A 16,389-nucleotide genomic window follows, 5' to 3' on the forward strand; every position below is an offset into this window, starting at 1 on the left:
AATATCATATATGAAATGAGTCACCAATCCAGGTTCGATGCACGATACTGGATGCTTGGGGTGGTGCACTGGGACGACCCAGAGGGATGGTACGGGGAGGGAGGAGGGAGGAGGGTTCAGGATGGAGAACACGTATATACCTGTGGCGGATTCATGTTGATATATGGCAAAACCAATACAATATTGTAAATTTAAAAAATAAATTTAAAAAAAAGAACAGAAGGAATAGAAAAAAAAATGTTTATTATTCTTATCTAGTTTCCTTGGGAGATGAAACTCCATTATTGTATTTCCTGAAATTGAGACAATTTGGGCCCCTTACTTAGATATTGCCCCTATGTAATTTCAGAGGCAATAATAAAGAAATACATTTTTATTGGCAATTTTAAACTGTGGTTCACCTTGCCAACAATTTAAGGACAATGCACATCAGCCTGGTTCTTGCACCTGTCCTCCTCAAGCAGCTGGTACAGACTGTTCTAGCAAAGAGGAGGAAAGATGCCCACCATGGGAGGAGGGGTGAACTGGAAGCATAATTTATACAATAAGAAAAGTATGCTCTGAAGTCACTTGTACTTTCTGAACTTCAGTTACCTGTAAAACAGGTAAGAATGAATGGTCTTTATGGAGAATAAGGGGCAAAAGAAATAATCCCTCAAGTTCATTTGAGGTAGAGATTCCACTTTTACTGTAATTATAAGAAAGTTCAGATGAAGTAAAAGACAGAGTTGTGCAAATAGGCACAAATAAGTTAAATGCTAGTGGTATTCACATGTGACTTGAATGCAGTTATTAATATCTGGACTCACTAAATCAATAACCAATAATCAAGATTATTTGGAAAATCAATTTTAATAACAGTGACAAAAAAAATAAGCATCCCCATTACTGACAGAGGCTGGCACTGTCAGGATGCTAAAATCCAGGGACTCTGACTGCCTGCCTTCGGGCAAGCTTGTAGATATTACTTGGTCATTGTTTGCTGGTAAAAAGTAAAATAGTATAGAAGGAAGGAGGGGAAAGAGGGAGGGAAGAAAGGAGAATATTTAGTTTATATCGCATATGTGAAAATGCTCTATTTCAAAGACAAGGATTATATTTTGCACTCCAGTTATAATTTTATCCACTGTAATTTAGGAACACTTTCCTTTGAAGAAAAAAAGAATGCCTGGAAATAATCTCCTTTGTAATTTTATTTTACAAGGTGCCAGTGTGTAATGGGCCCATTAGCAAGCGTGCCCAGGAAGTCAAGTGTGAAGAGTCAAGGTTTCCCATGTTGGGAATTCCATGGTACCTGATAGAACTCTGAAAATGTCACCTTTAGCTGCACAGCCAGTTCTGGAGGTGATTGAGGGTTTCCTTTCCCCTGACACTAAAGATAAGAGAAACAGGGTAGGAAGTAGCTATGGTAACAAAGTGGAGTTTGGTACTTGCCCTGGCTTTGGAAGTCAGTATCACTGGACTCCTCTGGTATCAAGCTTCAGGAAAGAAACTCACAGTATAAAGCAGAGCCATCTTAATCATTTTTAGACTGACATTTCAAAAAGGGTTAAGACGCTATCTGCTCTGTCTGTTCCATCTGCTCAGATGTTTATTTGAAAACATCTGTGCTATGATCTTTAACAATCCTAGTTTTCACTTACCAATTAATACTTTTTAAAAAGTAAAACAGAGGTATAAATACTTATTCTCCAGTTAGAGAAGCAATTCTTTTGAACATCTTTATGATTTAAGGTCTCTTGACAACTCACGAGTAGGCAAAATGTTGCTATTTATTTAATCTTGGAAGAACACTGAAAGAAAAAGGCAGGGAGTGCAGGCAGTGTGGAAGAACTCTCCTTTATGTAGCTGGCCACATGTGACTTTAACAGTTGCAGGGGAAACTGGCTGGGGCTAAGGTTACATATTTCTGTTCAGTAAGGATATCCATGGTGGTAACTCTCATGATGACGGTAGTCATCCTGGTAACCATCCTGGTATCCTTGATGGTAACTATGGTAACCATAGCCTGCATACTCATCTTCTGGACAGCGCATCCCCAGTGACTGCTGAATGGCCATTTCCTGTCTCCGGAGTTGCATCGAATCAATTAAATCGTACACAATCACCATGGACCACATTGGGGAAGGATACCAGGATTTCACATTCCCATCTTTTCCAACTAGAAGCATGGAGAAGTACTCTGGGCTCACTTGGAAATAGTTGCGTATGTCTTTCACCAAATGGGCTGGTACGTCTTCTCGCTCCACAACAGAGCTCCCTAGAATAGGATTAGAAAAGTTGTTAGTGGATTAAAGAGGCAACACTGAGGAAAGCATCAAGTAAGAAGAAATCACTGTGAGAACAGAGAAAGGACCCAAGGATCTATTCTCTACAGCTTAAAAATCCAATTTAAGAACTTTGCTGGTCTTTCTACTAGCAATGAAATGTTCCTGCTATTCTACAACATGGGTCACATTTTCAGGCAAATGTCTCTTTACAGAAATGTTATAAAATATAAAACCAGTTCCTTTATTTAATCCTTGCAAGATCAACTGCCACATCAAGATCAACTCTGACATCCCTTGTTCACTGACATGGCAGGAAATATTTCATTTCTCGTGCCTTATAAAACTACCACAAGAATTAAATGAGATAACATAGGTGAAAATGCTTTGTAAGCCAATAAAGCCCTATGCAGACACAAAAGAATTACATATCTCTATTAAGAAATGAATATCTTTGCTGTCACTTGTGAATGGTTTTTTAATAAAAACAATATGAGTGCTTATGCTCCCCTTCCCATTCTTATACACACATTCTGTGTATACATACATTCTCACACCCATACACACACACACAGGCATGGGGCACACACCAGGAGGGAGCATTTAGTGACCTTTCTTCAACTGAGGGTACATCCACTGCTTACATATGAATTAATATAACTTAACTGAACTTATCAGTAGTTGATACTCTTTAAAGTAACAAAATTTTACCATTAATCGGGAACAGCTCTAAAACGCCCCCTACTTCCTCTCCAACACCTAAAAGCTTCAGAACCGTTATGTGGCGCAGACCTGAGAAAAAAAAGAAAGCCATAGAATATGTAGTAAGTCTTTTGCTTCCAAAGACTGGATATCTGACAATTAAAATCTCAAGTTTTAAAAGAGTATAAAACATAACCTGATTAGGTAAAATAAGTCATTAAAATTTTTTTCCATAAAAAATGCATTTAAACATTTATAAAATCTTGAAAAGAGACTAATTGCAGATTTTAGGATTAATAACAGGGTCAAATGTGGTTTAGTTTTGTTTTTGCAGATTGGAAAAGGATTTGCTCTTAAACTGTGATTCTCACTCTATTAAATGACAAAACAAAAATGAAGTCATTGGAACTTTAAAATATCTGAGATGATCTAAGCTGGTTCTGGAAAAAAATCACGGCTGATGTTATAACAGCTTACATGGATAATTTAATTTTCTCTCAAAGAAAAGACTACAGAGCGAGCCAATGTGATTGTTGAAGAAATTGTTCTGGCTTCCTCAAACGAAAGTTTGTCTGCTCAGTGGGCGGGTTTTTATCCCTTTTTTAGAAGACTCAAAGGGGTGGCACTGAGGGAAGCACAGCTTGCTTCCCGCCCACCCTCAGCTCAAGTTTCAGGAAAGGAAAGAAGGTCACGCCGTGATAGCTTGCTGGAATTCTTTTGAAGATGAAGCCCTTATGAAAAGATTCAGGAGAAAGAACATAGGAAGGCAAGGGGGCTGTAGAGTCATCCTATTTAGAGTTCATGGTTTTAGACAAAATCCGAGCCTAGTCACAGTAGTAACTTGGAACTATTAATAATAAATATGATTGCTGACAGTTTTGATTGTCCAGGAGAGAAAACTAAAAGCCACTGTGGAGGGCTCTTCTAAAGAAGAGCTGAAATTCAGGCAAAATGCTATTCCAAAAAAATTTTATGGGCTTTACTCTTCTCTCAGAGAAGTGAAGCATTTCTGTTCTGCATGTTAAGTCATGTTTTCAAAAGGGAAGATCATGAATTTAATTATCCCTTTAAAACATGACTTGTTCACATTTCCTATCTACTACAAGAGTTTGACTTAGACTCTTTGTGTAGTGATTCAAAATGAAACATCACCTAATAGCTGCTGCAAAGATGTCTTTAGAAAATTAGCAAGCCATGATCTTATTTATATATTCATATCATGGAGGGTCATTAACTGCTCTAAGAACTTCTGTCTTACCCACCACTGTTGGTGGCTATTAATAATTTAAAGTATGCCTAAAAATACTGGCACAATCAAATCTTCCTTACATATGTTGATATAAATTTTTAAAGCATTAATCTTGATAATAAGAGTATAAATAAACATTTACAAATTTTCTAATTATCCTTACTGTTATAAGCTTGTTTTCTGCCTTTTTTTGTTATTATTTTACATCTTAAAACTGAAATGTATTTATTATTTGTAGGTACCTGGTCATAGCAAGGACCCAGTCTCTGTTAATGTTTTACAAAACTTATACAACCACCCCTCCCTTTTATAAATTAAACACAGTTTTATAGCTAATAAATGATTCTTCTTCCTAATAGAAATATCAAAATAATGTGGATTCATCTATGTTCCAATTATGAAGTTTTAAATATGTGGCCACTAGCTACTTTCCACCTCTCTACTGACTCTCAAAAATTCTTCCTCTGCAGAGGTGTATCTTAAATAAAATTTTTGTAGTGATTCCAACTTTTGAAATTACCATTATCTCTCTGGTTCAACATTGAACTTATTAATAATGTTCTATATATTGTGCATTTCCTTTCTATATGTACTTATTCAGAATAGTATTTGCCCTTTCTGACCACTAGAATAATAATGTTTGGTATAGAAAGCATACATTAGTTTTCAAAACACTGAGCAATTCACTGCAAATAATGATAGTAATAATAAACAGCATTTCTTTTTGACCTACTTGTCTTAAAGCATAAGGCACTGTTTAACAAATCTTGCTGTCTTCCTAGTACTTAGTTAGAGATCAAAATCCTTTCAAAGGGACTGGTAATATAGTACAGTGAGGTTCAATTCATTAATTAATTCTCAAAGCCATTCCTGTCTTACAAAAAATACTTAAATCTATGGAAAAGTACTCAGTGTTGGTACCTAATTATTACCTAAGTAATTAATGATACCTGAGTTTTATGATCTTGAGACAAATTTTTTAAAAGCAAATAAGAAGACACATAATACAGATCACTGTAAGTAAAGCAGCAGGTATTTTCAAACATTTCAATAAAAAACCTGAGAGGGCAGAATATTGAAAAAAGAAAAAAGAAAAACAGACCCCAGTTGACTAAGATTCCAGTCTGAAAGCAACTTTATCCTCAATATAACTGAGTAAGTGTCTGGGAATCTACAGTCTGGGCTGGGGAATATTTGGATGACCTAAGCTTCTGTGTTCCATTTTAGACCAGGAAGAGGGTGGTATGGGAAAGCAGTGATGACGAGGCTTCCCACTCACCAAAATTGCATGCCTGGCCACTGAGGGCAGAGAGCTGCTGTGAATAGGCCCAGTCTTCATCATTAGGGGCCGAGATCACCAGCAACCGCCTCCTCCAACGGAACCTGGAAAAGAAGTAGAAGACCACAATTACCGCTTCAAACAATAGAGGCCAGTGTGAAAAAGCAGAGTAACGCGACTGTCACTTTTTTCCTGTGCCTCAAATAAAAAAACAGTAACCTTAGAAATATTTCATAGCTCCTCAAAGCCTAACATTAAACTGTATTACCACATTTCGTGCACTTTTTCCTTTATAACTTCATGGTCTGCCTGTTGTAGCATTTGCGTGATGTGTCAGGCATGAGTCTGGTCACCATGCCTGATGAGGTCACTTAGGGAGAGAAGAAATTCTCAGATACAATGAAAAATAGCTGAAATTGTTTGTCAGATTATAGCAACAGAAATAAAGGAATTAGAAAATAACTGAAGAAAACTGAAGTTCTGGTCGAATTCCCTCTGGTTTGGCAGGGGTGGTGGTGGTGGTGGTGAATATGGACAGGAAATAGTACAGAAAAAAAAAAAGAACTGAATTTTAAGTAGATGGCAGTGACAGTAAGAAGGTAAATAGAAAAGTGTCTCAAAGGGTCAAGCAAGGTTCCTGGAAAAATAAAGCTCTATGTACCTTCCTCAGTAGCCAGTGGTTCTTCCAGAGACAAATGCTAGTTCTAAGATGTACCCTATCATCACAGTAAGAACCATCACTTATAGAGTACCCCTAAGAAGTAGAATGGAGCTAAACCTACAGTCATAGGATTTTAGAATGTATAGTGAACTTCTTCCTGTTCTTATAGTTCCAACATAATTGGGTAGTGGAAAGAGCTTTTGTCTTGTAGCCAAGAAACTTGATCTATATTTTCTCACTGCTACATTTTCTGGGTTCCTTGAGCATGTCACTCTATTCATCTAAGTCATAGTTTTTCCTTAGCTTTAGAATCAAAAAGAGTATTGCCTCAAAGAGGTGTTATAAGAATTAAACTCTAGGGACTTCCCTGGTGGTCCTATGGCTAAGACTCCACACCCGCAAAGCAGGGGCCTGGGTTTGATCCCTGGTCAGGGAACTAGATCCCACATGCCACAGCTAAGAGTTCACATGCCGTAACTATACATTCAGAGTACTGCAACTAAGACCCAGGCAGGCAAATGAGTAAATATTTTTTAAAAAAAAAAGAATTAAACTCGGAAATCCATCAATGTAAGTTATCCATGTGTTGGTGTAGATAGTGACAGTGTCTTAGTCTGCAGGCTTTAGATTTAGAACTTTGTCTGACAGATGGATAATGTCCATTGTCCATTAACAGATCTTGGACATTATCTATCATGATGCCATATGATAATCGATTTAATCCTCAGGTTTGTATATCATTTCGTAGCTCGCTTTCACGTGCACAACACGCATTCCTCACTGGAGGGCTTCTCTGGTGGCTCAGTGGTAAAGAATTGGCCTGCCAATACAGGAGGCATGGGTTCTATCCCTGATCCAGGAAGATCCCACGTCCTCCAAGAAACTGAGCCCATGCACCACAACTGCTGAGCCTGTGCTCTAGAGCCTGGGAACCAAAACTCCTGAGTCCACATGCCCTAGAGCCCATGCTCCCCAACAACAGGAGCCACTGCCATGAGAAGCCCATGCACCACAGCTAAAGAGTAGTCTGTGCAGCAATGAAGACCCAGCACAGCCAAAAATAAATAAGTAAATAAATAATAATTTAAAAACAAAAACCATCCATTCCTCAGTGGAGTTCATCGAGGGCATAGCTTGCTTTCCCCATTTTGCAGATAAAAAACAAGGTTTAGAGTGTTGAAGTGACTTGCCTAACCAGTAAATCTAAGAGGTGGTACCAAAATTCAGATTTCTCTAACTCCTGGTCCAGTGCTTTCCCTGGTCTACCCCTCTCAGAGGAGCTAATGCTTGCGGGCACTGTCAGGGTCCCTCAGGGGATATGAAGGAGAGAGGGTGTGCATCCAGAGAGAGGCTGAGTGCAGTTGTCTCCAAGTCCACCTTCACTGGAGAAAGGGCTTTTGCTTTCTGCCTTCAGTGTTGCTGACTGCAGGGTGTCAGTGCACTCAAGGAGCCAGAAGCCAGTTGATTATATTCATGGCTTCTCTCCCGGTGCCCCTTCTAGCCTCTCAGTGAACAGGAGAGTTTTCAATCCCAAAGAAAATGGCCTCTTGGGGGAATAGTGGTTTGGGTGAATGAGAGAAAATGATAGTCTGATGAAATACAACCTCTGAATGGACGCCTTAGCAAGACTCGCCAAGAGTTGCTTGCTGTGACATTACGTTAGCTTCCTCCGCTTGTTTTTCTTCCAAGGGAAAGAAAAACTTAAATCTCCACTGAGGATAGAAGATGAATGTATCTGGCACAAAGGAGGGGAGAGGAGAGTCTGAGACTGTCCGAGCTTTCCTGGGAAAGGGAACAGGACTGTTGTTGCATCACAGAAGATGGTCTCCTGTGCTTTCCCTGGTTCCTTAAGAGGCCTGCCAGACGAGCTTCCCCCACCCCCACCCTTTCCCAGCCAGCACCCACACCAGGCCAGCTTTTCTGGCCCCCATACAGAGCTGCAGGTATCCTGGAGGGAGCTATTTTGGGTGAGGTCTATTTTGGCTTGTTTACCTGTGTGCACCACTGAATGCTGTCGGGTTACAGAAGGCTGGGATCTGAGGCTTGTGGCAGACACAACGGAGAGAGGGTCGTTTCCCCTAAGTGGTGATTCTTTATCCCACAGACCTTCATTTTAAGATCCAAGGCCTCAGCTCCCAGCCCTAAAGGAACAACTGTTAATAGAACTACTTCTGTGGAAGTAAGAAGAGATGTGAATGTGGCCCAGATACTTACTTTGACAAATGTTTTTTTTGTCACTTTAGTGTCAGTAAATAAAAGCTACAAGCTATGTATGTATTTGCTTCTCTTAGCTGGCATTCCCAAATTAGTGTGCATGTGCCCACTCTTTGGGGCTTCTGTCTTAGAGAAAGATAATTATAGCCTGAACCAGATGAGTGTCACTAAAGACCAGACTGGCTTCAGAGTCTGGTCAGCTGAAACCAGGCTGTGTAGACCCACCAACTCAGCAAATTTGAAGGAAAATTCCCATTTGGATACTAGTTTATTTATAGAGCTTTATATAGAAAAGAAAGAAAAAAATTCGGTTCTCTTTGCTTGGGTTTCAGTTCTGAAATGTGTTTATTAAGTCTCCTCTTTAGATTTAAGGGACTAGATCTGATAGAGTGCCTGATGAACTATGGATGGAGATTCGTGACATTGTACAGGAGATAGCGATCAAGACCATCCCCAAGGAAAAGAAATGCAAAAAAACAAAATGGCTGTCTGAGGAGGCCTTACAAATAGTTGAGAAAAGAACAGAAGCGAAAAGCAAAGGAGAAAAGGAAAGATATAAGCATCTGAATGCAGAGTTCCAAAGAATAGCAAGAAGAGATAAGAAAGCCTTCCTCAGCGATCAATGCAAAGAAATAGAGGAAAACAACAGGATGGGAAAGACCAGAGATCTCTTCAAGAAAATTAGAGATACCAAGGGAACATTTCATGCAAAGATGGGCTCGATAAAGGACAGAATTGGTCTGGACCTAACAGAAGCAGAAGATATTAAGAAGAGATGGCAAGAATACACAGAAGAACTGTACAAAAAAGATCTTCACAACCCAGATAATCACGATGGTGTGATCACTCACCTAGAGCCAGACATCCTGGAATGTGAAGTCAAGTGGGCCTTAGAAAGCATCACTATGAACAAAGCTAGTGGAAGTGATGGAATTCCAGTTGAGCTATTTCAAATCCTGAAAGATGATGCTGTGAAAGTGCTGCACTCAATATGCCAGCAAATTTGGAAAACTCAGCAGTGGCCACAGGACTGGAAAATGTCAGTTTTCATTCCAATCCAAAAGAAAGGCAATGCCAAAGAATGCTCAAACTACCGCACAATTGCACTCATCTCACACGCTAGCAAAGTAATGATCAAAATTCTCCAAGCCAGGCTTCAGCAATACGTGAACTGTGAACTTCCAGATGTTCAAGCTGGTTTTAGAAAAGGCAGAGGAACCAGAGATCAAATTGCCAACATCCGCTGGATCATGGAAAAGCAAGAGAGTTCCAGAAAAACATCTATTTCTGCTTTATTGACTATACCAAAGCCTTTGACTGTGTGGATCTCAATAAACTGTGGAAAATTCTGAAATAGATGGGAATACCAGACCACCTGACCTGCCTCTTGAGGAATCTGTATGCAGGTCAGGAAGCAACAGTTAGAACTGGACATGGAACAACAGACTGGTTCCAAATAGGAAAAGGAGTACATCAAGGCTGTACATTGTCACCCTGCTTATTTAACTTATATGTAGAGTACATCATGAGAAATGCTGGGCTGGAAGAAGCACAAGCTGGAATCAAGATTGCCAGGAGAAATATCAATAACCTCAGACATGCAGATGACACCACCCTTATGGCAGAAAGTGAAGAGGAACTCAAAAGCCTCTTGATGAAGGTGAAAGAGGAGAGTGAAAAAGTTGGCTTAAAACTCAACATTCATAAAACTAAGATCATGGCATCTGGTCCCATCACTTCATGGGAAATAGATGGGGAAACAGTGGAAACAGTGTCAGACTTTACTTTTTGGGGCTCCAAAATCACTGCAGATGGTGATTACAGCCATGAAATTAAAAGATGCTTACTCCTTGGAAGGAAAGTTATGACCAACCTAGATAGCATATTGAAAAGCAGAGATATTACTTTGCCAACAAAGGTTCGTCTAGTCAAGGCTATGGTTTGTCCAGTGGTCATGTATGGATGTGAGAGTTGGACTGTGAAGAAAGCTGAGCACCAAAGAATCGATGCTTTTGAACTGTGGTATTGGAGAAGACTCTTGAGAGAGTCCCTTGGACTGCAAGGAGATCCAACCAGTCCATCCTAAAGGAGATCAGTCCTGGGTATTCATTGGAAGGACTGATGTTGAAGTTGAAACTCCAATACTTTGGCCACCTCATGCAAAGAGTTGACTAATTGGAAAAGACCCTGATGCTGGGAGGGACTGGGAGCAGGAGGAGAAGGGGATGACAGAGGATGAGATGGCTGGATGGCATCACTGACTCGATGGACATGGGTTTGGGTAGACTCCAGGAGTTGGTGATGAACAGGAAGGCCTGGTGTGCTGCGGTTCATGGGATCACAAAGAGTCAGACACGACTGAGTGACTGAACTGAACTGACCTGAACTGAACTGAATACTACTAATAACCAATGTTTATTAATTACTTGCTTTGTGCTAAGTTCTAGGCTATTATTACCTTTAATATTGAATTTACCTTTCATAATGATCTTAAGAATAGATAAACTTATTATCTCCATTTTGCAAATGAAAAAACTAAATCCCAAAGAGATTAAGCAGTAAGTCCAAGGTCACACAGCTGATAAGTGGAAAACCAAGAATCAACTTCAGGGTTGTCTTAATCATGCCTTTAAGTAATATACTATCCCACTTTAATTTTTAAGATCAATGATAATTATCAGCACAATGATTCCATGAGTTGTGACCATAAGTCATAGATAGCCATAGGACATCTAAATTATAATCATAGGCCATTCTGAATATCCATAAGAAATGTATATTCCTGAAACAGCAGTGAATATCAGAACTTGTAGCCTTTTACACTGGAAGGAAAATACATTTGCTTGTGTGTTGTAGGACCTCATCTAGTTCAAAAGACTTTAGATGCAAAATACGTATAATTTCTTAAGAATAAAAAAAAATGCAAATGCAAATCAGTGATCAACTTGAACGAGCACTGCAAGCTTTGTGAGTGAACAAAAGTGAGATAATGCCAGCTTTTCCTTTGAAGTTTTGAAACCCGTGACATTGTGATTATAAAAAGAACCTTTGCCCGGAAATGGCACGAATAATTCATCATAATGTCTGGAACTGCAGGTCTCGTGGCTGGCCTAAATCCTGATTTTTAAATAATACCAATGAGCTAGATGATAACTGTCTGCTTTACAGATCAGGCTATCTGAGTTTAATGGGTTGGTTCAATGGGTATACATCTTTCAGTCCTGGAAGATTTAGAATTAAGAAGAGGAAGTTTGGAAAGAATCAAAATTATAGTAATAATATATTTTTCTAAGAAGGATCCTGATTTTCTTTATGAATTTATGTTCTTGTGAAACTTAAGAGTATCTGGCTTGAAATGATAGCCTTGAAACTCCAAACTAGGAAGTGTGATTGAGTACGTGGTTTAGTGGTTTAGTTGTATGGTTTTAGGTTGAAATCTTACTAAGCATATACAGTTACTGGAACATTTGAGAAAACTTCACTGTATTTACAACATTAACTTATTAAATTTATGGATCATTTAAATACTCAGAAAGATTGTGCTTATTTCAAGCAATTGAAAGAAATATGGTAAATGTAAAATGACTGTTTTGACACCCAAAACTCTGTCTCCAAGATTTGATTCGGCACCGGTGCAAAGAGGTCGAGCTTTCAGCATTATTAACACTAACTCAGTGATGAAAGTTATTTGATCTCCATTAGCCTCAGTGGTCTCCATTAGTGTGAGAATAGTTACACTATTTAGATCATGGGATTGTTGTGAAACAACAGGAAGGAAGATGAAGTGCTTGGCACAAAAGGTGATTACGGCAACACTGGAGTGGAGGTAGGGCTACTTGCTCTTGTTATTCTCATGGGTGAGAGATTTTTAAGGCAGGTTAATTGGAAGCATAGGGACAACATATCTGCTGCTGCTGCTGCTAAATCACTTCAGTCGTGTCCGACTCTGTGCGACCCCATAGACGGCAGCCCACCAGGCTCCCCCATCCCTGGGAATCTCCAGGCAAGAACACTGGAGTGGGTTGCCATTTCCTTCTCCAATGCATGAAAGTGAAAAGTGAAAATGAAGTCACTCAGTTGTGTCCAACCCCCAGCGACCCCATGGACTGCAGCCTTCCAGGCTCCTCCATCCATGGGATTTTCCAGGCAAGAGCACTGGAGTGGGGTGCCATTGCCTTCTCCAGACAACATATCTAGAAAATTATAAACTGAAAACTTGGATGAATGGTGAGTCCTGTGCTCTTTAAAACGCATCATGATGTTATTTCCTAAGAGACCCAAGCTTCCCGAATCTAGAGGAATTCAGATTATCTATTTCCTAATCATAGAATTTTTGCTGCTGTAGGTGAAATTTCTGCATCCCTGCACCCCTTAAAGTCCCAAATATCTGTAGAATTTTCATCCATCATGAGAGAAGGGATGAAGAAGGGAAAAAGTAGAGTGATTTTTTTAAAAACACTTTTTTGTGTATGTACCGGAGTTTCCCTACAAGGGTTTTCAACAAACCACACTCCCCAAGGGATCAGGCATCTGGGTCAAGAGAATTTCTCCTTTTAAGGTCTTAGTGGAACTTTTGTTCTCTGCAGAGTTGGAAGGAAGCAGAAAATCAAGCAGTGTTCCAAATCCCATTTGGAACTAGAAAGGCCCCAATAAATATAAATACAATATACAAAGCCCCCCAAATTAACTGAATGAATTAACCCTCACAGAAAATCAGAAGTATGTATCAGTGTGCCAAAAAAAAAAGCAGAAGAGAAAGAAAAGACTTATCCAAAGCCACCAAATCGACACTCAAGCTTGGATCTGATCCCAGCCAGCCTTGCAGCCAGAGCCACTTCCAACAGGACAAGAATAAGCCTACCGGGCAGAGTGCTGTGAAGCACAGACACTTGCCCTTCTCATAGGGAAGGTCACCCTGAACAGACACGTCTGCTTTGTGTTTCTCTGGGGTTTCATTAGCTCACTCAGAATGCTCTCCTGCCTTCTTCCTCAGTGTCTCCAAAGATGTACCTGGATAGGAAGTTTTCCAGTGACTGCTTCTTGTCTTCCTTGCAAATGATGCCATCCTTCTTCTGCTTTTCCATGTCTTTGATTCGGGACTGGAAAGTATCGATCAAATCGAACACAGACTTCATTGCTATAGGCACCTCATAATATTGCTGTTGAAGGAAAAGTAAGAAGTATATAATGCATTAAAGGTGTTTCTTCCCTCTGTCCAAAGGGTGGAGAGCCTGGGAGAATTCATGGGAGCTCTGGGGAAAACAGAGCCTGGAGGGCTCATTCGTTTATAAACTCTCTCCTGCAATAGTACCTCTGCTGATGTTTTGAGGTTCTGAATCCATGAAACAACTTCCTTTACCTTCCATGAGGATTTCTTCTTAACTCTTTTTATTGGAAAGGGTCCATGCCTTCTTCACCACACATATCCTAGATTTACTTCCCTATCTCTGGAACTAACCTGGTTCCTGTTCATTACATGATTGGAAAGTCAGAAACTCTGTACCTAACACAAAAAATCAAATGCAAGAACATGTAAGAGTATCTGACCTCAGCAATAAAGGTAATTTTCCACCAGAAGGATGCCTGCTCTGTGGTCATCAGGAATCTACATGGGACGCCCCTAGTGGCCCAGGGTTAGTTAAGACTCCATGCTGCCAATGCAGGGGCTATGGGTTTGATCCTTGTTGGGGGAAGATTACACATGCCTTGTGGCACAACCAAAAAAGCAAATAAATAAATGAATAAACAATCTATATAAACTCTTTGTGATTCCCAGGGACTATTTTATTGAGTGAGCATTACTTAAAATTAGGTCATGTTTGCTAATGTATCCTCAGAAAAAAATTTTGGAAATCTAAGTTAAGGATAATGAAATTCAGTTTCCTGCCTCAAAGCTGTCTGGACTTAGAACAGCAACCTGAAATGGATTTGAGAGCTGGCTGAGCGTAATCAGCGTAAGCTAGAGAGAGAAGTCTGGACATGGCTTGGAGCTGTGCCCTCAATGGGACTTTAGTAAATCATGAAATGTGTAAGCTGGCAGACACCTTAGGGATCATCTAGTCCAACCTTTCACATTAGAGGTGGCAAAACACAAAAGCAGAATGAATTATTGAAGGGATCTCTCTCCAGATCCAGAAAAATGCTTCAGGCTGAACCAGGTATTCTAATAGCCCAGGCAGCCTTTTTCCTAAGGATTTTCATGTAAGCATGGGCTCTGGAACCAATCTGTGTGCATATGAAGTCTAACATTAACTGGGTGAAGTTAGGCAAGTTACTTAACGACTCTAGATTCCTGGCCTCTTTGAAACAAAGATAATATTTGTTATTTCTCTTAGAGGTTTGAGATAAGAATTGTAAACATTTGAGGTGAGTGCTTGGCATAATGAAAGAACTCAATAAAGTTAGTTATTATTGTTATTATTATTATTATGACTACATGGCATAATTTTTCATGGTTCAGAACTTTTGTCCCTATCATAGGAAGATATTGGGTGTAAAGCCCTACCGTCTTGCCCATGCTGAATCAGGAGATAAATTTCCAGGTTCTTCCAAAGTATGCCTATATTAAATCTGAGTTTTCTTAAAACCGAAGCTAAATGCTCTTCATTTTTTATCACCAGGGTCTGACACATCATAGCTATTCAACAAGTGTCTGGTGAATGCATGACTTTAATGTTACAGAAGAATTTAGTCTGAGTCAAGTAACTGAGCTACAGGGGGTCATCCAATCCAATATTTTCCATAGACCACAAATTCTAGAGGACAGTGGTAACTATTTGGACCATTTCCAAAATTTCCCATTTATGAAATAATTTGTGCTCAGTCATATGTGTAATAGACTCACTGATCCCCCCAAAATGAGTTTCTCTCTTAAGGAATGGCACTGCACTATCCCAAACAGGAACCCATACCTTGACTCTGAGGTCCACGTCCGTGAGCACCATAAAGAAATCATTGTAGGTCATTCCATACTCCTTCCTCAGCTCGCTGATGAGATGCTGGTCTACCAAGTCCTCATCATCCACGACTCGCATAGGTTTCTCATTGTCTTAAGGCAAATGAAATGTGAATAAATATGGATGTGACCAGAAATCACTGGGAACCAAAGGGTGGAGGATCTGAGCCTCCATCCCGAGTTAATCAGAACTGCTTTCATTAGTTGCACACATTCAAATAGTACTTTGTTTGAACTAATGTTTCCAAAGTGAACAAATATAGAAACAAATAAATAAATAAGCTCATTTTGAAAGTCACTCTTCCAAAGATGATCAAACCCCATCTCTGCCCACCCTGGTTATAGTGAATCAGAAGGAGCAATGTTCGAATGAAGCTACTGAGTCATTCCTGGAAGAAGACTGCCAACTCAATCTGGGGATGAGTCATTACTGTGACTTACCAGGGGAACAGACCCAGATTCTTTGCTTAAGCTTTATTTCACTTAAAATTTTATTTTAGTTTTAGTTATTTATTTAACTCTAAAATTGGTGTGTTCCTTCCTTTTATTAGAGCATTTTTTTGGGACACAGTGAACTGCGTCATTGCTATGTGTGTGTGTGTTAGTCACTCGGTCGTGTCCGACTCTATGCAACCCCATGGACTGTGGCCAGCCAGGCTCCTCTGACCATGGAATTCTCCAGTCATGGCCATAGAGAAAAATAAAAAGCCTATGTTCAAATCTGGTCATTTGACTCCAAAAAATCAATCTATTCATAAGATAAATTTTGTAAGTGAATACAAGGTTAAGTAAAATGTTACCCAATTTATAGAAGTTCTTAATATTATATATATATATATTTCAAACATCAAGCCTGAGAACTACTATAATTCAGAGTGGGTCCTGCAGGTGCCACTGGGTTAATGGGAAGTATGAACATGACAAACTATTAATACCATGCCTGGAAAACACTTGGAAGTAATAGAAGGGCTTATTTACTTCTTTCCTCCCATACAGGTCACAGTGCTTCCCTCAACCTTATTAAATTTTTTATTGGTAGAATAATCCCCTGTATTTAAAAAA

The 16,389-nt window shown here is 39.5% G+C and overlaps 1 protein-coding gene across 1 annotated transcript in view; it reads right to left on the reverse strand.

Moving 5' to 3' along the window:
* Positions 1 to 1,754: 1,754 nt before the first annotated feature.
* The window catches only part of CCDC80 (coiled-coil domain containing 80), a 35,757-nt gene continuing 21,122 nt past the window's right edge, over positions 1,755 to 16,389 (reverse strand). The window contains exons 4-8 of the mRNA XM_019980576.2: positions 15,284 to 15,420; positions 13,383 to 13,531; positions 5,498 to 5,601; positions 2,979 to 3,059; positions 1,755 to 2,260 (exon numbers count right to left, since the gene is read on the reverse strand). Of these exons, the coding sequence (XP_019836135.2) occupies positions 1,914 to 2,260; positions 2,979 to 3,059; positions 5,498 to 5,601; positions 13,383 to 13,531; positions 15,284 to 15,420 (818 nt within the window). The 3' untranslated portion in view covers positions 1,755 to 1,913. The remainder of the gene's footprint in view (positions 2,261 to 2,978; positions 3,060 to 5,497; positions 5,602 to 13,382; positions 13,532 to 15,283; positions 15,421 to 16,389) is intronic.

This window comes from Bos indicus, chromosome 1 (genome assembly GCF_029378745.1).
Source record: "Bos indicus isolate NIAB-ARS_2022 breed Sahiwal x Tharparkar chromosome 1, NIAB-ARS_B.indTharparkar_mat_pri_1.0, whole genome shotgun sequence".
Taxonomy (NCBI): Eukaryota; Metazoa; Chordata; class Mammalia; order Artiodactyla; family Bovidae; genus Bos; species Bos indicus.